Source organism: Mirounga angustirostris, unplaced genomic scaffold (assembly GCF_029215605.1).
Source record: "Mirounga angustirostris isolate CCGP_5_RB_7025 unplaced genomic scaffold, mMirAng1.0.hap1 SCAF_12, whole genome shotgun sequence".
NCBI lineage: Eukaryota > Metazoa > Chordata > Mammalia > Carnivora > Phocidae > Mirounga > Mirounga angustirostris.
In genome coordinates, this window is record NW_026991720.1 from 105,549,182 (window position 1) to 105,562,708 (window position 13,527).

The 13,527-nt window shown below is 68.1% G+C and overlaps 1 protein-coding gene across 9 annotated transcripts in view; it reads left to right on the forward strand.

Moving 5' to 3' along the window:
- Window positions 1–12,913, forward strand: part of CAMK2B (calcium/calmodulin dependent protein kinase II beta) — an 80,547-nt gene extending 67,634 nt beyond the window's left edge. For 3 of the 9 annotated variants that reach the window (XM_064575561.1, XM_064575565.1, XM_045864999.3), the window contains 8 exons: window positions 366–406; window positions 536–607; window positions 1,718–1,762; window positions 3,245–3,293; window positions 10,087–10,162; window positions 10,283–10,377; window positions 10,548–10,782; window positions 11,183–12,913. In XM_064575561.1, the coding sequence (XP_064431631.1) occupies window positions 366–406; window positions 536–607; window positions 1,718–1,762; window positions 3,245–3,293; window positions 10,087–10,162; window positions 10,283–10,377; window positions 10,548–10,780 (611 nt within the window). In that variant the 3' untranslated portion in view covers window positions 10,781–10,782; window positions 11,183–12,913. The remainder of the gene's footprint in view (window positions 1–365; window positions 407–535; window positions 608–1,717; window positions 1,763–3,244; window positions 3,294–10,086; window positions 10,163–10,282; window positions 10,378–10,547; window positions 10,783–11,182) is intronic. The other 6 variants (XM_064575562.1, XM_064575566.1, XM_064575563.1 and 3 more) reach the window with 3 other exon arrangements.
- The last annotated feature ends 614 nt before the right edge of the window (window positions 12,914–13,527 follow it).

Here is a 13,527-nt window from a genome sequence, read left to right on the forward strand (position 1 = left end):
CTGCCCACGAGCCGCGGGGCCCAGGTGGGAGGGGAAATCTCGGTGTCCTCCAGGGTCGTGGAGAATGGCCGGGGGAAGGGGCCTGTACTGGGGATGAGAGGTTTGGGCAGCCCTGGGTCTCCCATGGGCCTGTTCCAGGACAGCCAGGCTCAGAACTGGGGACAGATCTGCTTCCCACCCCCCACCCCCCCGCCCCACTGACCACAGAAGCCACCCTGCCTCAGTCCCTGGGGCCGCCTGCCTGCCCACTCGTCTTGGGGATGCCCAGAGCCTGGCTGGCCCCTGAGGTCACCTCACACTGACGGGGGCGGGAAGCAGCAGGCCCCAAGCCCTTTGCTCATGCTGCCTGTTTCCTCCCAACGCAGCAGCCAAGAGTTTACTCAACAAGAAGGCTGACGCGGTGAAGGTGAGTGCACTTGGCCCTGGGGCCCACCCTGCGGCTGGGCCTCCCTCCCTCCCTCCCTCCGTGCTGGGCCTGCCCTGGGAATGGTGCGGCTGCCGCCATCTCCCCGACCTCCTCTTGCTCTCTCCACAGCCCCCTACAAACAGCACCAAAAACAGCACCGCTGCCACCAGCCCGAAGGGGACACTTCCTCCGGCCGCCCTGGTACTGAGCCCCTCCGCGCCCTGCTTCCCGGCCCTCCCACACCTTGGCTGTGCGGTGGCCACCTGTCAGGAGGCCTGGGGGGAGGGTGGGCTGCAGCCCCAGCCTAACCCGATGGACAACACCTGGCGCTCCAGCTCCCCCTTGCCGCGCGGGTGTGGACTGAGGGCCGAGCCCCATTCGGGCCGTCTCGGGGCTGTGCAGGGGCCTGGCCCGGCGGGGAGACACCGCCCGGCTGCCGCGGGGGGCGCGCCATCTGGGAAGTGGGGGCTTGGCTTTCTGCCAGGACGATGGGTGGGGCTGGTCTTGGCTATGGAGCCCCCCACCCCCGGTGATCTGCAGGGAGATAAGCCCGCTTGGCAGTTGGCCTGGGGATGACCCAGCAGCAGGCCGGGCGGCCTCCGTGGGAGACCGTGCCCCTCAGTCCCGAAGCCGCCAGGGGGACGCAGCCCTGTGGCCGTGCTGGCCTGTGGCTGCCTGGGAGGGAGAGGCCTGGGGGCTTCCGGGCAGGGGCAGGCAGACAAGTTCAGAGGAGCCTCCTGGCTGTGTCAGGGCCCCCCCCAGCTGGTGGCGTGGGTTGTGCTGGTGCGGGGGCGCTGTGTGCGCATGGCGGCCCGCGTAGAGCCGGCCGCCCCAAGAGGTCGGGCTTGGCTGGCGCCCAGGTTCCGAGCCCCGCAGAGCACGCGCGCGGTCTCCAGGGAGCCCAGCCGCACACGGCCCACAGGAAGGCTAGGCTCGCCAGGTGGCCGTCCCGCACGTGGGGGCGGCCTCAGCCCAGGAGGGGTGGGTCCCACACAGCCAGCCCCGTCTCGGACCCCGTCCATCGCATATGCCACCCCACCCCCATGACATCTTCAAAACCGTGTCCCCCGCAGCCCGGGGCAGGGGGTCAGGCAGCAAAGGGAGGGGAGGACCTCTTCCCCGCCTGCGGCCCCCACGCTCTCTGCCGCCCTCTGTGGGCACACAGGCTTCTCTCTGGCCACCCTGGGCCCGCGGGCCTCTCCGGCCCGCTCCACCTCCTGCCATCCGCGCCCGGCTGCCCTCCTCCCCTCCAGCCGCCGCCTCCGCCTCTCACTTCCCTCTTTCCTTCCTCTGTGCTTCCTTCTTCTGTAGGAGCCTCAAACCACCGTCATTCATAACCCCGTGGACGGGATCAAGGTACTGCCGCCCCCTCACCGCCCCCTTGGGAGCCTGCGCTCAGGCAGGAGGCAGGCCCCCTGGCCAGGGGCAGGTCTGGGGCGTTGCCCCGGGGAAGCCCCAGGGCTAAGAGTTGGGGGGGCAGGTGTGCAGGGACCCCTCTCGAGGCAGGACAGAGCCTCAGAGGTCCACGGCCGCCCCTCGGGACAAGGCCCCAGGTCCTGCCCTCTCGGGCCTGGCTGTACCGGGTCCGCCGTCCGTCGACGGTGGGGGCCCAGAGCAGGGTCCACTCCTCAGGACCCTCCGTGCTGTCCGTCTGGCACTGGCCGTGGCCAGGCCCAGCAAAGCCGGGGGCCAGGCGTGCGGGGCGGCCTCAGGGGGTCCCCGGGAGGAGGGAGCAGCACAGATGCCCTTGCCCGCCCCCCGCATTGCTCACCTCTGCCCCCAGTGCTTCCTGCTGAGCTAGCCTGCGTCCTCCGTTGCTGCTCTGTGCTCTGGCATCTCCCACCACATCGGCACCTGTGCCCGGGGCCGGAGAAGGGGCTGGCTCTTGGGGTGGCGGGAGGGGCGGCGGGCAGCTGAGCTGTGTTTCTAGGACAGGCGCCCCCTCCAAGTTCGCAGACTCCCACCCAGCCCTGGGTTGCCCAAAGGGCGCCCCACACCCTGGCTGTGGGCCAGGACCAGGGGACCATGGGCCACTGCCTCTCAGCCAACCCAGACTCAAGGTGCCAAGAAGGGCCTGGGTGTCCTTCTGCTTTGTGGCTCGGGACGGGCGTTCCTGGGACCCCGTGTCTGGGGTGAGGTTCATGTTTTCCTTGCAAGAGGCTTCTAGACAATCTCTGGGGCTGTGGTATGAGCCCTGATCCTACAACCTGCAGACCTCCCCCCGCCCCATCTCTGGGCAGGGCCTCGAGCAGGGCGTTCAGTCAGGGGACCAGAGGGAGGCCCTGGAGGACTCTGTTAGGATGCTCTTTCTGAGGAGCAAGCAGGCCTCCTGGGAACCCCGTGACAGGTGATCGGTACCTGGTTTTGGAGTGGGGCGGGAGGTGCTGGGGCTGCCTGTCTACCGTCGGAGGCCCCCTCGGGAGAGACCGGGCCTGGCTGGACAGTCCAGGCATGAGGGGCAGGCGGCCCCTTCCAGGGCAGGAGCTGTGGGTACGGCTGCATCCTGCCTGGGCCAGCCAAGGCTCTTGAGGACCTCCTGGAAGCTTCTGGTCCTGTCTGCCCAAGTACACGGGCTGGGGGTGCCTTTCCATTTCACTGGAGGTCCCAGAGAGCCCGTTTACCTCTTATGAGAGCCGTCTGAGCACAGGGAGTCTTTCCTCCAGGCGTGTCTGGTCGGGAGAAGGCGCGTCCGGGCCCCTGGCCCTTGGGGACGTGAGCGGCCTGGGGCTGGGGCCGGGTGACCGCCGTGGGATGCTGGGGTGGGCACCTCCAGGCCCCATGGAGGCGGGTGGGACAGAGCCCACGTCCTGACCCGCTGCCTCCCTGTGTGTCCCCCAGGAGTCATCGGACAGCACTCACACCACCATAGAGGACGAGGACACAAAAGGTACGTGGGGAGGGCGGGGCGGCAGGGCATCTGTGATGCAGGCATGGCGTGTCCACGGGGGGCTGGCCCTGCCTGGCTGCAGCCCCCGGGGCCTGCCCAGCGCGTGCGGGCCGACAGGCGGGCGCCCTGACCAGCGGGGGCGCTCCCACCCTGCGGGGGACCAAGGTCATGGTTGAATTTGCTCGGTTTCTTCTCTGGGACTTCCTGAAGTCTGTAACTGCCTGGCTAGCAGCTGCTCGGTAGACGGCCAGCAACGGGGCTTTTCCGGGGTTCCGGCTGTTTCCACGGCCAGTGAGGGCGGGTGGGCTGCACCCATGCAGGGTCAGTGGCCTGGCCAGGCACCCCCTCTTCTGCTCCCAGCTCTGCCTGCCTCCCCAGGGAGGGCAGGTGGCGTGCGGGGCCACCTGACCCTCTGGGCCACACGCTCACAGAGATCAGCCCCAGGGCCTGATGGCCGGCCATTCTGCCAGTCTGGGGGACGCAGTGAGGGGAACACCGGCCCCTGGATGAAGGGAGAGTGGGTGTTCACTCAGGTGTTCCCTGAGGCCCTGTCCTTGCAGTTCTGCCCCCCTAGCCCTGGGGGGGCGGGGGGCCTAGGTGGCCGGAGCCTGCAGGAGGGTCGCCCAGCCCAGACCCCAGCCACACCTTGTCTGGCTGGGAGAGCAACCTCGGGGGCAGCGGCGGGGGGCGTCCCTCGAGCCCCGAAGGGCCCAGGTCCGGCCCCTCCCCCCACACCTCCAGCCCCGCCTCCGGTGCCCCCACTGCCCCTGGACCCCACCATGAGCTGGGCCTGGGGTTCTCCAGCCTGACCCCACTCGTCCTTGTCCTGTCCCCGTCTTTCCCGCGTGCCCCCTCCTGTCTCCCATTCGCGTCTCACCTGTCCACCCCAGCCCCCAGGGTCCCTGACTCCCTGAGCTCCGCGGGGAGGGGCTCGGCGAGCTCTGAAGCCAACCCCCCCACCTCATGTCCGCCTCCCGGTCGCCCCCTGCCCACTCCGCGTAAGTCGGTGGGCCCCTGCTGTGGGCGGGGTCTCCCTGAAGGGCCCCCCCACAGCCCATCTCTGTAGGGATGCTTCCTCAGAGCAGACTGAGCGTGGGCTCCACCGGGGCCCCCTCGGCCCCACGGAGGCTCGGGGCTGCCTCTGCCTCTCCAGCCAGCCCTCCGCGGGGGCTTCTCCCCTGGCCCGCAGGGCCGTGGGCCGCCCCCGCGCCCCCAGCTCCAGGCTCTGGCCAGGGGCTTCTTGCTGCGGAGACCGGCCCCGGGGCGGGAGCGAGCAGGGCCTTCCGTCCTCCGCCCCTGCTCACGCTCTGCCTCCTGTTCACCCCAGCCCCCAGGGTCCCTGACACCCTGAGCTCCGTGGGGAGGGGCTCGGGGGCCCTGGAAGCTGAGGGCCTCCTGCCTGCTCTGTGGAAGTAGTGCCCCCGGGCCTGCTGCCCCTGCCACGCACGGCCTCAGCTGCCCCGCCCGGCTGCCCGAGGCTAACGGCCCGGCCCGGCTGGGCGCCTGGCACTAATTCCGCAGGGCAGCTCCCAGCCACCCTCCTCCGCACCTCCCCTCCCACCTGCGCTGCAGTCCACCCCAGGCCTCGCCGCCGCCCCCCCGCGGGGTCTCCCGGGCCGTCCACAGTGCTTCCTGCCTTCCTCAGACCGCCTGCCTGACCGTCCGGTCACAGCACTCAGCGGGGCCCCAGGGAGGTGTAGACACGGCGCCATTTCAGAAGCCTCTCCCCACCGCAGGCCTGCAGGCTGAAAGGGAGAAGGCGGGCCGTCCTGACCAGCTGTGTCTTCCACTGGGTTCTGCACACGCTGGGCTGCCTCTGTCCACTTCAGGGCGGGGGGGGGATACCCTCTGCCCGCAGCACCTGCCCGGCCATTCCTGGAGCCTCCTCCTCTGTGCCCCCTGTCCCCACGCTCCCCCACCTTCATCCCCCATCCCCTTCTGTACCCCCACATTCTTCCCTGTATCCTCCTCTGTCCCCCATGCTCCCCATGTCCACCTTCACCTCCTACATCCACCCACGTCCCCCCTCCGTACCCCCACATTCTTCTTTGTATCCCCCTTTGTCCCCCCATCCTCCCGTCCCCCATGCTCCCCGTGTCCCCCACATTCCATGTCCCCCCATGTCTACCTTCACCCCACATCCCCCTGTGCCCCCACATTCCTCGTGTCCACGTCCCCCCATCCCCCCACGTCCACCTTCACCCCCACATCTATCCACATCCCCACGCCCCCACATTCCTTGTGTCCCTGTGTCCCCCCGTCCTCCTCTGTCCCCATGTCCACCTTCACCCCATGTCCATTCACGTCACCCTCTGTGCCCCCACATTCCTCGTGTCCCCCACATCCGCCTTCATCCCCCCACATTCCCTCTATACCCGGTATCCCCCCAGTGTCCCCCTCTGTCTCCCCTCGGCCCTCCGTGTCCCCCCATGTCCCACTCTGCCCCCTCCTCTCTCTGGCTTGGCTCGTCAGCCCATAGCTTCTCTGTCCTGTGTGCCCCCACCTGCCTCCTGTTCACGTCTGGTCTGTTCCACCCCAGCCCCCAGGCTCTCTGACATCCTGAACACGGTGAGGAGGGGCTCAGGGGCCCCGGAAGCCCAGGGCCCCCCACCCTGCCTATCTCCAGCTCTCCCAGGCCCCTTGTGTAGGTAGCACCTTGAGTGGCCCCCTAGCTGCTCTTTGGGGGCTCACAGGGGTGTGGAGAACCCCCGGCTGTGGTACGGGACCCCTCACTCTGGGAAGGGGCCAGCTTGGAGGGGACAGAAAGGGGAGCACAGGGAGGTCCACATGAAGGCATCTGGCCTCGGAACGTGAGTTTGTGGCCGAGGACGGGCATGTGTGAATGTGTGTGTAGGAAGGAATCAGAAGCAGTCGGGGCGAACTAGAGCCTCACGCCTGTGATCTGTGGGCCCGCGTGACGCAGACAATGCTGACTGCTGGGGCCCAGGGCGGGGGGGGGGGGGGTGAGGGGCCGGCGCTGGGCTGGGGCCCCTCCCCAGGCAGGGAGGGAGGAGCCGGCTGCCCCAGCCCGCCTGCCGACTGCCACCGGGATCACTTACAGGGATGGGTGACACCCCAGGGCCGCACCCCCCCCACCTGCCGGGAGACACCGGGCAGGGAGGTGCTGTTGGATGAGAGGCTGCGGGCCAGGGGCTGGGCATGGCTGGGGAGTGGCTGGGTGAGTGCCGGGCCTGGGGGCCAGGGCAGGGCGGAGGGGGAGCGGAGCATCGCAGCGGTGGGGGGGCATGGGGGCTGCGGGCAAGCTGAGCCCACCCCAGCGGCCGCGAGGGCATGGGCCGGCGGCTGGACAGCAGTGCCCCCCCCGCCCTCCCCCCCCAGGAGCGCTCTGTGCTTGGCCAGAGGGCCGAGGGCAGGTGCGGGTTCCCGGGCTGGCTTGGCCGGGGACTGGAGGTCCGTCACAGAGGCGGGGTGGTCTCGTGGGGGGGGGGGGGCTGTGGCAGGTGCGCAGCAGAGCCTGGGGAGGGGTCGGCAGCATCCATGTCCCCGTCTCCCCGGCCCCTCTTGGCCCTGGTTTCACAGATGAAGAAGCAGAAGCTGGGGTACGTGGAGAGGTGCCCCCAGCGGGGGCCACCCGCCACAGGACCCCCGCCCAGGGCTGCGGGCTGCCCTTGGAGTCTGCAGAGGAGGCCAGGTTGGGGGCTCTGAGGACAGGGCATGCTGTGAGCGCTGAGCACCCTGGGCTGATCTTGGGGGTCTGCCTTGAACCAAACTACAGACGTGGGGGCCACAAAAAGGGGCCCTGAGCGGGACTGAAGGGAGGGGTGTGGGGGGGCGCGGAGGGCAGGACTGGCGGGGGAGGGGGTGAGCGCTAGGGGGGCTGAGGCCCCTCAGGGAGCAGCATCCTTGCTCCGGCATGTGCCCTCCCCTGAGTCCTCAGCACCGCAGCTCCTTCGAGTGCTGGGGGGTCCGCAGGTGAAGGACGGGGGTGGAATCAGCCCCGAGAGGGGACTTGTGCGGAACTGGCTCTCCAGACTTGCGGCCGTGGGCGTCAGAGCCGGGGTGCCCCCAGCTCCACCTCTGGGGCCCGGGTCCGCCTCACCCAGCACTGAGGTGCAGGCGGCGGGGGGCTGTCCCTGGGGTGGGTTAGGGGCATGTAGCCGTCAGCTGTCGTCATGTGTAAATGGGCTCGGTGCCCACTGGCCCAGGCCGTGTTCCCCATAATCAGGGATTACACCCAATCCAGGCTGATCCTGCACAGCTGCCCGCCTGGGGTGGCTGGGGGCTCGCGGTGCCCCTGCAGCTGCCAAGGGACACGGATTAGGGCCAGCCTGGGGTCACTGGGGTCCCCCAGACCCTTTGCCAGCAGCCTGGCCTCCTGGCCTGTTAGCTCGTCCCGGGAGAGGGCGTGCAGGGGCTCCGGTCCACCCCGGACCCCTCCCACGCCACACCCTTGCCAGAGCTGCCTGGGGCGGGGTCACAGCTCGCGGCCTCACCTCCCGGGGAGCCCCCCGCGCTGCGCGCCCCTGGGGGAGGCAGGGCTGCCATGCAGGGCAGGGGTGGGTCTGGGCAGCAGCCCTGCTGCGATCTCACCTCGCTTGTCTGCAGAATGCGTGTGACGCTGGTTCCCAAACTCCAGGCTCCGCGATGCGTGCTGTCACCCTGATTCCCTCTGGGTGACTTTATACTCTCATTTTGTATCACAACTGGCTTTAAAACACTCCACACGACTTCACTAAGTGGAAGATCGGGTTGACTTACCACAGTACGGGGTGCACGGGACACAAGAGAGGACGTGTCGGGCAGTTCCGGTCGCAGGGCTGTTGGCGGAGGGCTCCCGTGGGCTGCTGGGGTGAAGAAGGGGGGCCGACCGGTGTTGGGTGTCAGACACGCGGGCGCTGTCCACCCTCACACGGGCGGGGGGGGCTGGCTTGGGGGTCGCCGGGGAAAAGCTGGACTGCAGTGGTGACAGGGACCTGGGAGGGCGGATGAGCGTCCCCGAAGCAGAAACGCCCAGCCAGAGGGCAGAGAGGTGGGCAGGCTGCTGGGAGGCCATAGACCGGTGATGCCGAGGGACCCAAGATGCCCAACACTGTCCTGCCCTGGGTCCCAAGACGGAGAGAGGAGAATGGCAGGTGTCGGGACAGGTGGGCGTGGGGTCCCTGGAGCCTGCAGCCCACCGTACTGGAGGCCAGCTTCAGGGCCGACCGGACAGTGGGGGCCTGGGCTTGCACAGAGACCGCCCGGAGCCCAAACCCTGCCACGGTGCGGACACAGAGTTCGGTGAGAAATGGAAACGGGACCTTCGCGCAAATGCAGCTGGGTCCAGAGGGAGGGTTTTCCAAGATAGGAGAAACCCGCAGGGCGGTGCACACACGAATCTCCACGTGCAAACGTGCCCTCCCCCGTGACACCAGCACACGCGTGCACCCGAGCCCTCGGCCGTCACGGAGCTCCTGCTGCCCTCACCATGCAGGCTCCGTGCAGCACACGGCGCCCTTCAGGCGGGCATCTGTGGGAGGGGGCACGCGGACAGCCGAGGGTGCTGGCGGCGGGGAGGACGCGCGGGCAGCCCCATGCCAGGGCTGTGGGCACATGCTTCAGAACGCGGAGTGCACCCTTGGAGACCCTGCCACCTGTGCTCTGGGACTTGAGCCCGCGCATCACCTCACGCGTGTGCCGTTCCCCATGGCACTGGTGGCCGGAGTGCAGACAGATGCCCAGCCGCAGAGGCAGAGAGCTGCTAGGGAGCCAGGGAAGCTGCTGGACGTGCCGTGCCCCGGGAGGGAGCCCGTGGGGAGGAGCTCCGGGCATCCTGCGCGGGCTGGGTCTGAGGCTTACCGTCAGCCTGCTGCTTGGAGAGATCCCTGGGATCCGTGTGCGCGCACACCCGACGTGTGTGCACGTTCGAGGGTGGACACATCTGCGCGGAAGCGGCTAAGCCCCCACCTGAGGACAGTCCTTCTCTGGGGAGGGGGAGTGAAGAACGAGACTTAGGGGGACACGGGCATTCACAACTGTATCTGGAAGGGCTTATTTCTTTAAAAAAGTCTCAGCGGCAATGAAAGCGGTCCAGGTTTGAATCCGCAGGGTGTGGGGCTATGTTATTCTCTGAAATAAGTTGTGATTCAAGAGACAACAGGGACCCCAGGCCAGCACCCTGGGGCCGGGCCTGTCCCGGTGCAGAGGCCAAGCGGGCAGGAGCCCAGAGCCCTGGGACGGAGGGTGTGAGGTGGGCTGGTGATGCCCGGGGGGCGGGGGGCAGCTGGCACCCGGGCCCAGGACTGCACGCAGGTGGAGACTGGAGCAGGTGCGAGGCCAGCCGGCTGTCCGTGGGCTTCCAGGGAGAGACTCCGCGTCCTCCTCCTCGGGCCCCTCTGGCCCTACTCCCTGGTCTTTGCTCCCAGTCCTCACCCTGCAGACCCCGTCCCCTCACTGCTTCACAGCCGGCCCTTACAGGGATCATTTCTATAGTTCGTTACTAGATGTTTCTAAAGACGTGTTGCATTCGCAAAGGGCTTGTGAGCCGAATCCAGGTGGGCAGGAGCCAGGAGGGCCAGTCCCAGGGGACACGGCCGGAGGGACTGGGGGGCCACACGGCGGGCTTTGCTTCCCTTTCTGCATTCTCCAGACCTTCTATGTAAGACCCGGCTTGGTGGACTTGGAAACGTGGGGGCTGTGGGTGACCTTGGAGGGAGCCATGTGAGCTGGACCGATTGGGCGCGGGTCCCTCCTGGGGAGGAGAGGCGGGTGGGGGCTGGGGACGCTCTGCCCTAGGCCCTCTGCAGGGCCGCTTGGGGTGGTCGTCGGTCACTGGGCGGCTGTGTCCCTGCAGCGCGGAAGCAGGAGGTCATCAAGATCACCGAGCAGCTCATCGAGGCCGTCAACAACGGGGACTTCGAGGCCTACGCGTGAGCGGGGCATCTGGACTGGGTCCCGGGAGGCCTGGGGTGGGCGGTGGGGGCTTCCCTGCGGTGAAGGGAGGGGCGGGCCGCGGCAGGGGCCTCTCCTCACCTGGGTATGCCCCCCAGGAAAATCTGTGACCCAGGCCTGACCTCGTTCGAGCCTGAAGCTCTGGGCAATTTGGTCGAAGGGATGGACTTCCACAGATTCTACTTCGAGAACCGTGAGTCGGGGGGCCGGTGCAGGGCGTGGGCGGCGCGCCCCCGACAGCAACGCAGGGCTCCCCAAGACCTCCAGGCCACCCCAGGCCCCCTCCCCGCCCCCCCGTGCGCTGCCGAGAGCGGAGGTTCCCGGGGGCGCCCCGCGAGCCCCCGCCTCTGCCCCTGCCCGCAGTGCTCGCCAAGAACAGCAAGCCCATCCACACGACCATCCTGAACCCGCACGTGCACGTCATCGGGGAGGACGCCGCGTGCATCGCCTACATCCGCCTGACGCAGTACATCGACGGGCAGGGCCGGCCCCGCACCAGCCAGTCCGAGGAGACGCGCGTGTGGCACCGTCGCGACGGCAAGTGGCAGAACGTGCACTTCCACTGCTCGGGCGCGCCCGTGGCCCCGCTGCAGTGAAGGTGGGTGCTGGCGCAGACCCTCCCCGGGGGGCGCCGCGGGGCTCCGGGGGAGGCGCCCCCGGGCTGCAGGCAGGCAGCACCCCATCCCTGCTCTCCCCGTCCTGTGGTGGGGGGGGTTGCACATGAGAGCTGACCCCGCCTTCGCCCCTCCTCCCTTGGGGGTGGGGCAGACGAGAGCTGACCCGCCCCCCCCGCCGACCCCCTCCTCCCTGGGGGGTGGGGCAGACGAGAGCTGACCCCTAGCCTCCCCCTCCTCCGGGGCGGGGGCAAACGTGAGCTGACCCCTCGCCTCCCCCTCCTCCCTGGGGGGTGCAGACGAGAGCTGACCCCTCGCCTCCCCCTCCTCCGGGGGGGGGGCAAACGTGAGGTGACCCCCACGCTCCTCCTCCCCCCCTTCCAGAGCTGCGGCCGGCTTCGCGGGACAGACTCGGTGTTTGGAGCCTGGCCGCCCTCCCGTGGCCTGCCTGTCGCATGTTTGTGTCTGCCTCGTTCCTCCCCTGGTGCCTGTGTCTGCAGAAAACCAAGACCGGACGTAATTTCTTTTTAACACCAAGATGACGACCACCACACACACACACAATTGATGTTGGATGAAACAGGAGAACAAAACAAAGGAAAAAGCTGTACAAATCACTGGCATTTGTGGGGCTTCGAACCGACGGGCACCCCCCCCATGCTCCATGTGTCTGTCCGCCCCTGGCCCCTCGGGGACCGGTGGGGCAGTGACCGCATCCACAGGGGCCGGGCTGAGGACCCGCGTGTGTTAGATCTGCATCCCCCGCCGTGCATGGCTGCCGTCAGGAGTGCCGGCCACCTGGGGCCAGGGGGACCTGAGCACGGCTGTTCCCCTCCCTTCCTCTCATGCCCCCAGCATGGACGAGCAGTGCAGAGGCCGGGCCGGCCCCCGGGGCCCCGATGAGCCCTCTGAGACGCCCCCGCGGGCCCAGGGCTCCCACTCCGGTCCCTCTAGGGCCGGGGAGGTGCAGACCTCACGCCTGGCGGGAGACTGGCCAAGAGGACACTGTTGGCGGCAGCCCCATTGGGGAGGGGAACCCTCGGGCCGGCCTCCCTCCTGTTCGGGGTGCCTCCCCTTCTGCCCACCTCTCCCCTCGCCAGCTGGTGCGGCCACAGAGGGGCTCCGGGCTTGGTCAAGACACAGGAAGGGGAGGGGGGTCAGAAAGCGGGTGAGTGGCACCCTGGGCTCCCGGTGGGCACAGCACGTGTTTGCGGACGGTGCTTTTGGAGTCTGGCCCAGAGCAGAGGGAGGGCCGGCTGCCCCGGGCCTGAAGGGCAGGGTGCGGCGGGCCCCCCACCCCCACCAGGCCTCTCCAGGCTGCAGGGTGGGACAGGGACCACGGGATGAGAAGAGAGGCTGGGCCCATCGCGAGGCATGCCCTGCGTGCTGGTGGGCACCGTGGCGAGGCTTGGGGATGGGCCCTGCGGTCAGATGGCAGCAGAGAGCGCCCAGGGTAGCTGGCCAGGGGGGTGGTCGGGCTGTGATCGCAGAGGGTGCGGGACCCTGCTGTTCCAATACCTGCCCCTTAACTCCCATTTGCAACAAGGATTTTCTTTATCTTCCCCCACAAATTAAGCCAAGGGAGGGCACAGAGTGGGGAACGGGGCACAGGATGCTGGTCTCCCAGGGGACTGTCCATCAGCAGACACTCAGAATGGACACTCAACCTGCCCGTCCACGGCTGTGCTCGGGACAGCTGTCCCCACCCATGGACACAGGGTAAACATCCGCCAGGCTCCCTGGGCCGCGGGCAGCGGCAGGGCTCACCGGGGACAGCGTGTGGCCTGACCACCCTCCCCTCCGGGGCCCTCCTCCCCTCCTCCCCTCCCGTTATCTCCACGGAGCTGCCTGTCTGGGATAATTTGGGGATTTTTTCTGGGGGATAGTTCTTTTGCATGACCCCTCTCGAGCAGGCCACACCTGCTCGTCTAGCTAGATGTCGGAGGTGTGGCCACTCTGCGGAGGGCCGGCTGCCCGCAGTGCTGGCCGGCCCCCCCCCTTCTCTCTTTTTGCTGAGTTCCATTGTCTTTTCTTTCTGAGCCTTGTAAGTGTAAAAAATCATTATTTTGTTCTGTCTCGGGAAACTGCAAATAAAAGAAAAACAGGACAAACGGCTTCACGTGCAGCTGGGGGCTTCATGCCAGGGCCCCTCCGAGCCCCAGCCCCCAGCCCAGCCGCTCCCCCACGCGGCCCTGCCAGAACCCGGGTGCACCCTCGTATGAAGATGGGCAGCCTCCCCTTCACACTGGCTCCCCAGGCCCTGCCAATGCTTGTCTGTACCTCAGGCCTCGTGCTTTCCTGGGACAGAAATGTGGGCCTCAAAACAACCCGAGATATAAACACTCCCAACTTGTGTGTGCAAGTGACTTCTGGTAAGAAGGGCGCCCTGGGGGTCACTAAGACAGGAGCCCTTGACTGCGGCTTCTTGGTGCCCAGCAGGTGCTCTCAGGAGGGAGGGCTGTGCCAGGGAGTGCAGAGGATCCGAGAGCAGGGCGCAGAATCTAGGACACAGCCCTCAAGCGAGCGGCAGTGGGTCCCGGCACAGTATCTAGGGTTCCACTCACCTATCAGCTGTAATCCGAGGACACTTTCCAGGCCAGGCCTCCCCACGGATGCACAGCGCAGCCCCGCCCCGCCCCGGACGCTCCTGAGCCCAGAGGTGTGGGGTGCGACCCGCAGCGGGCTCGGTGGGCAACTACGGAGCCGGGCCCATGAGACAGCCTTCGGCT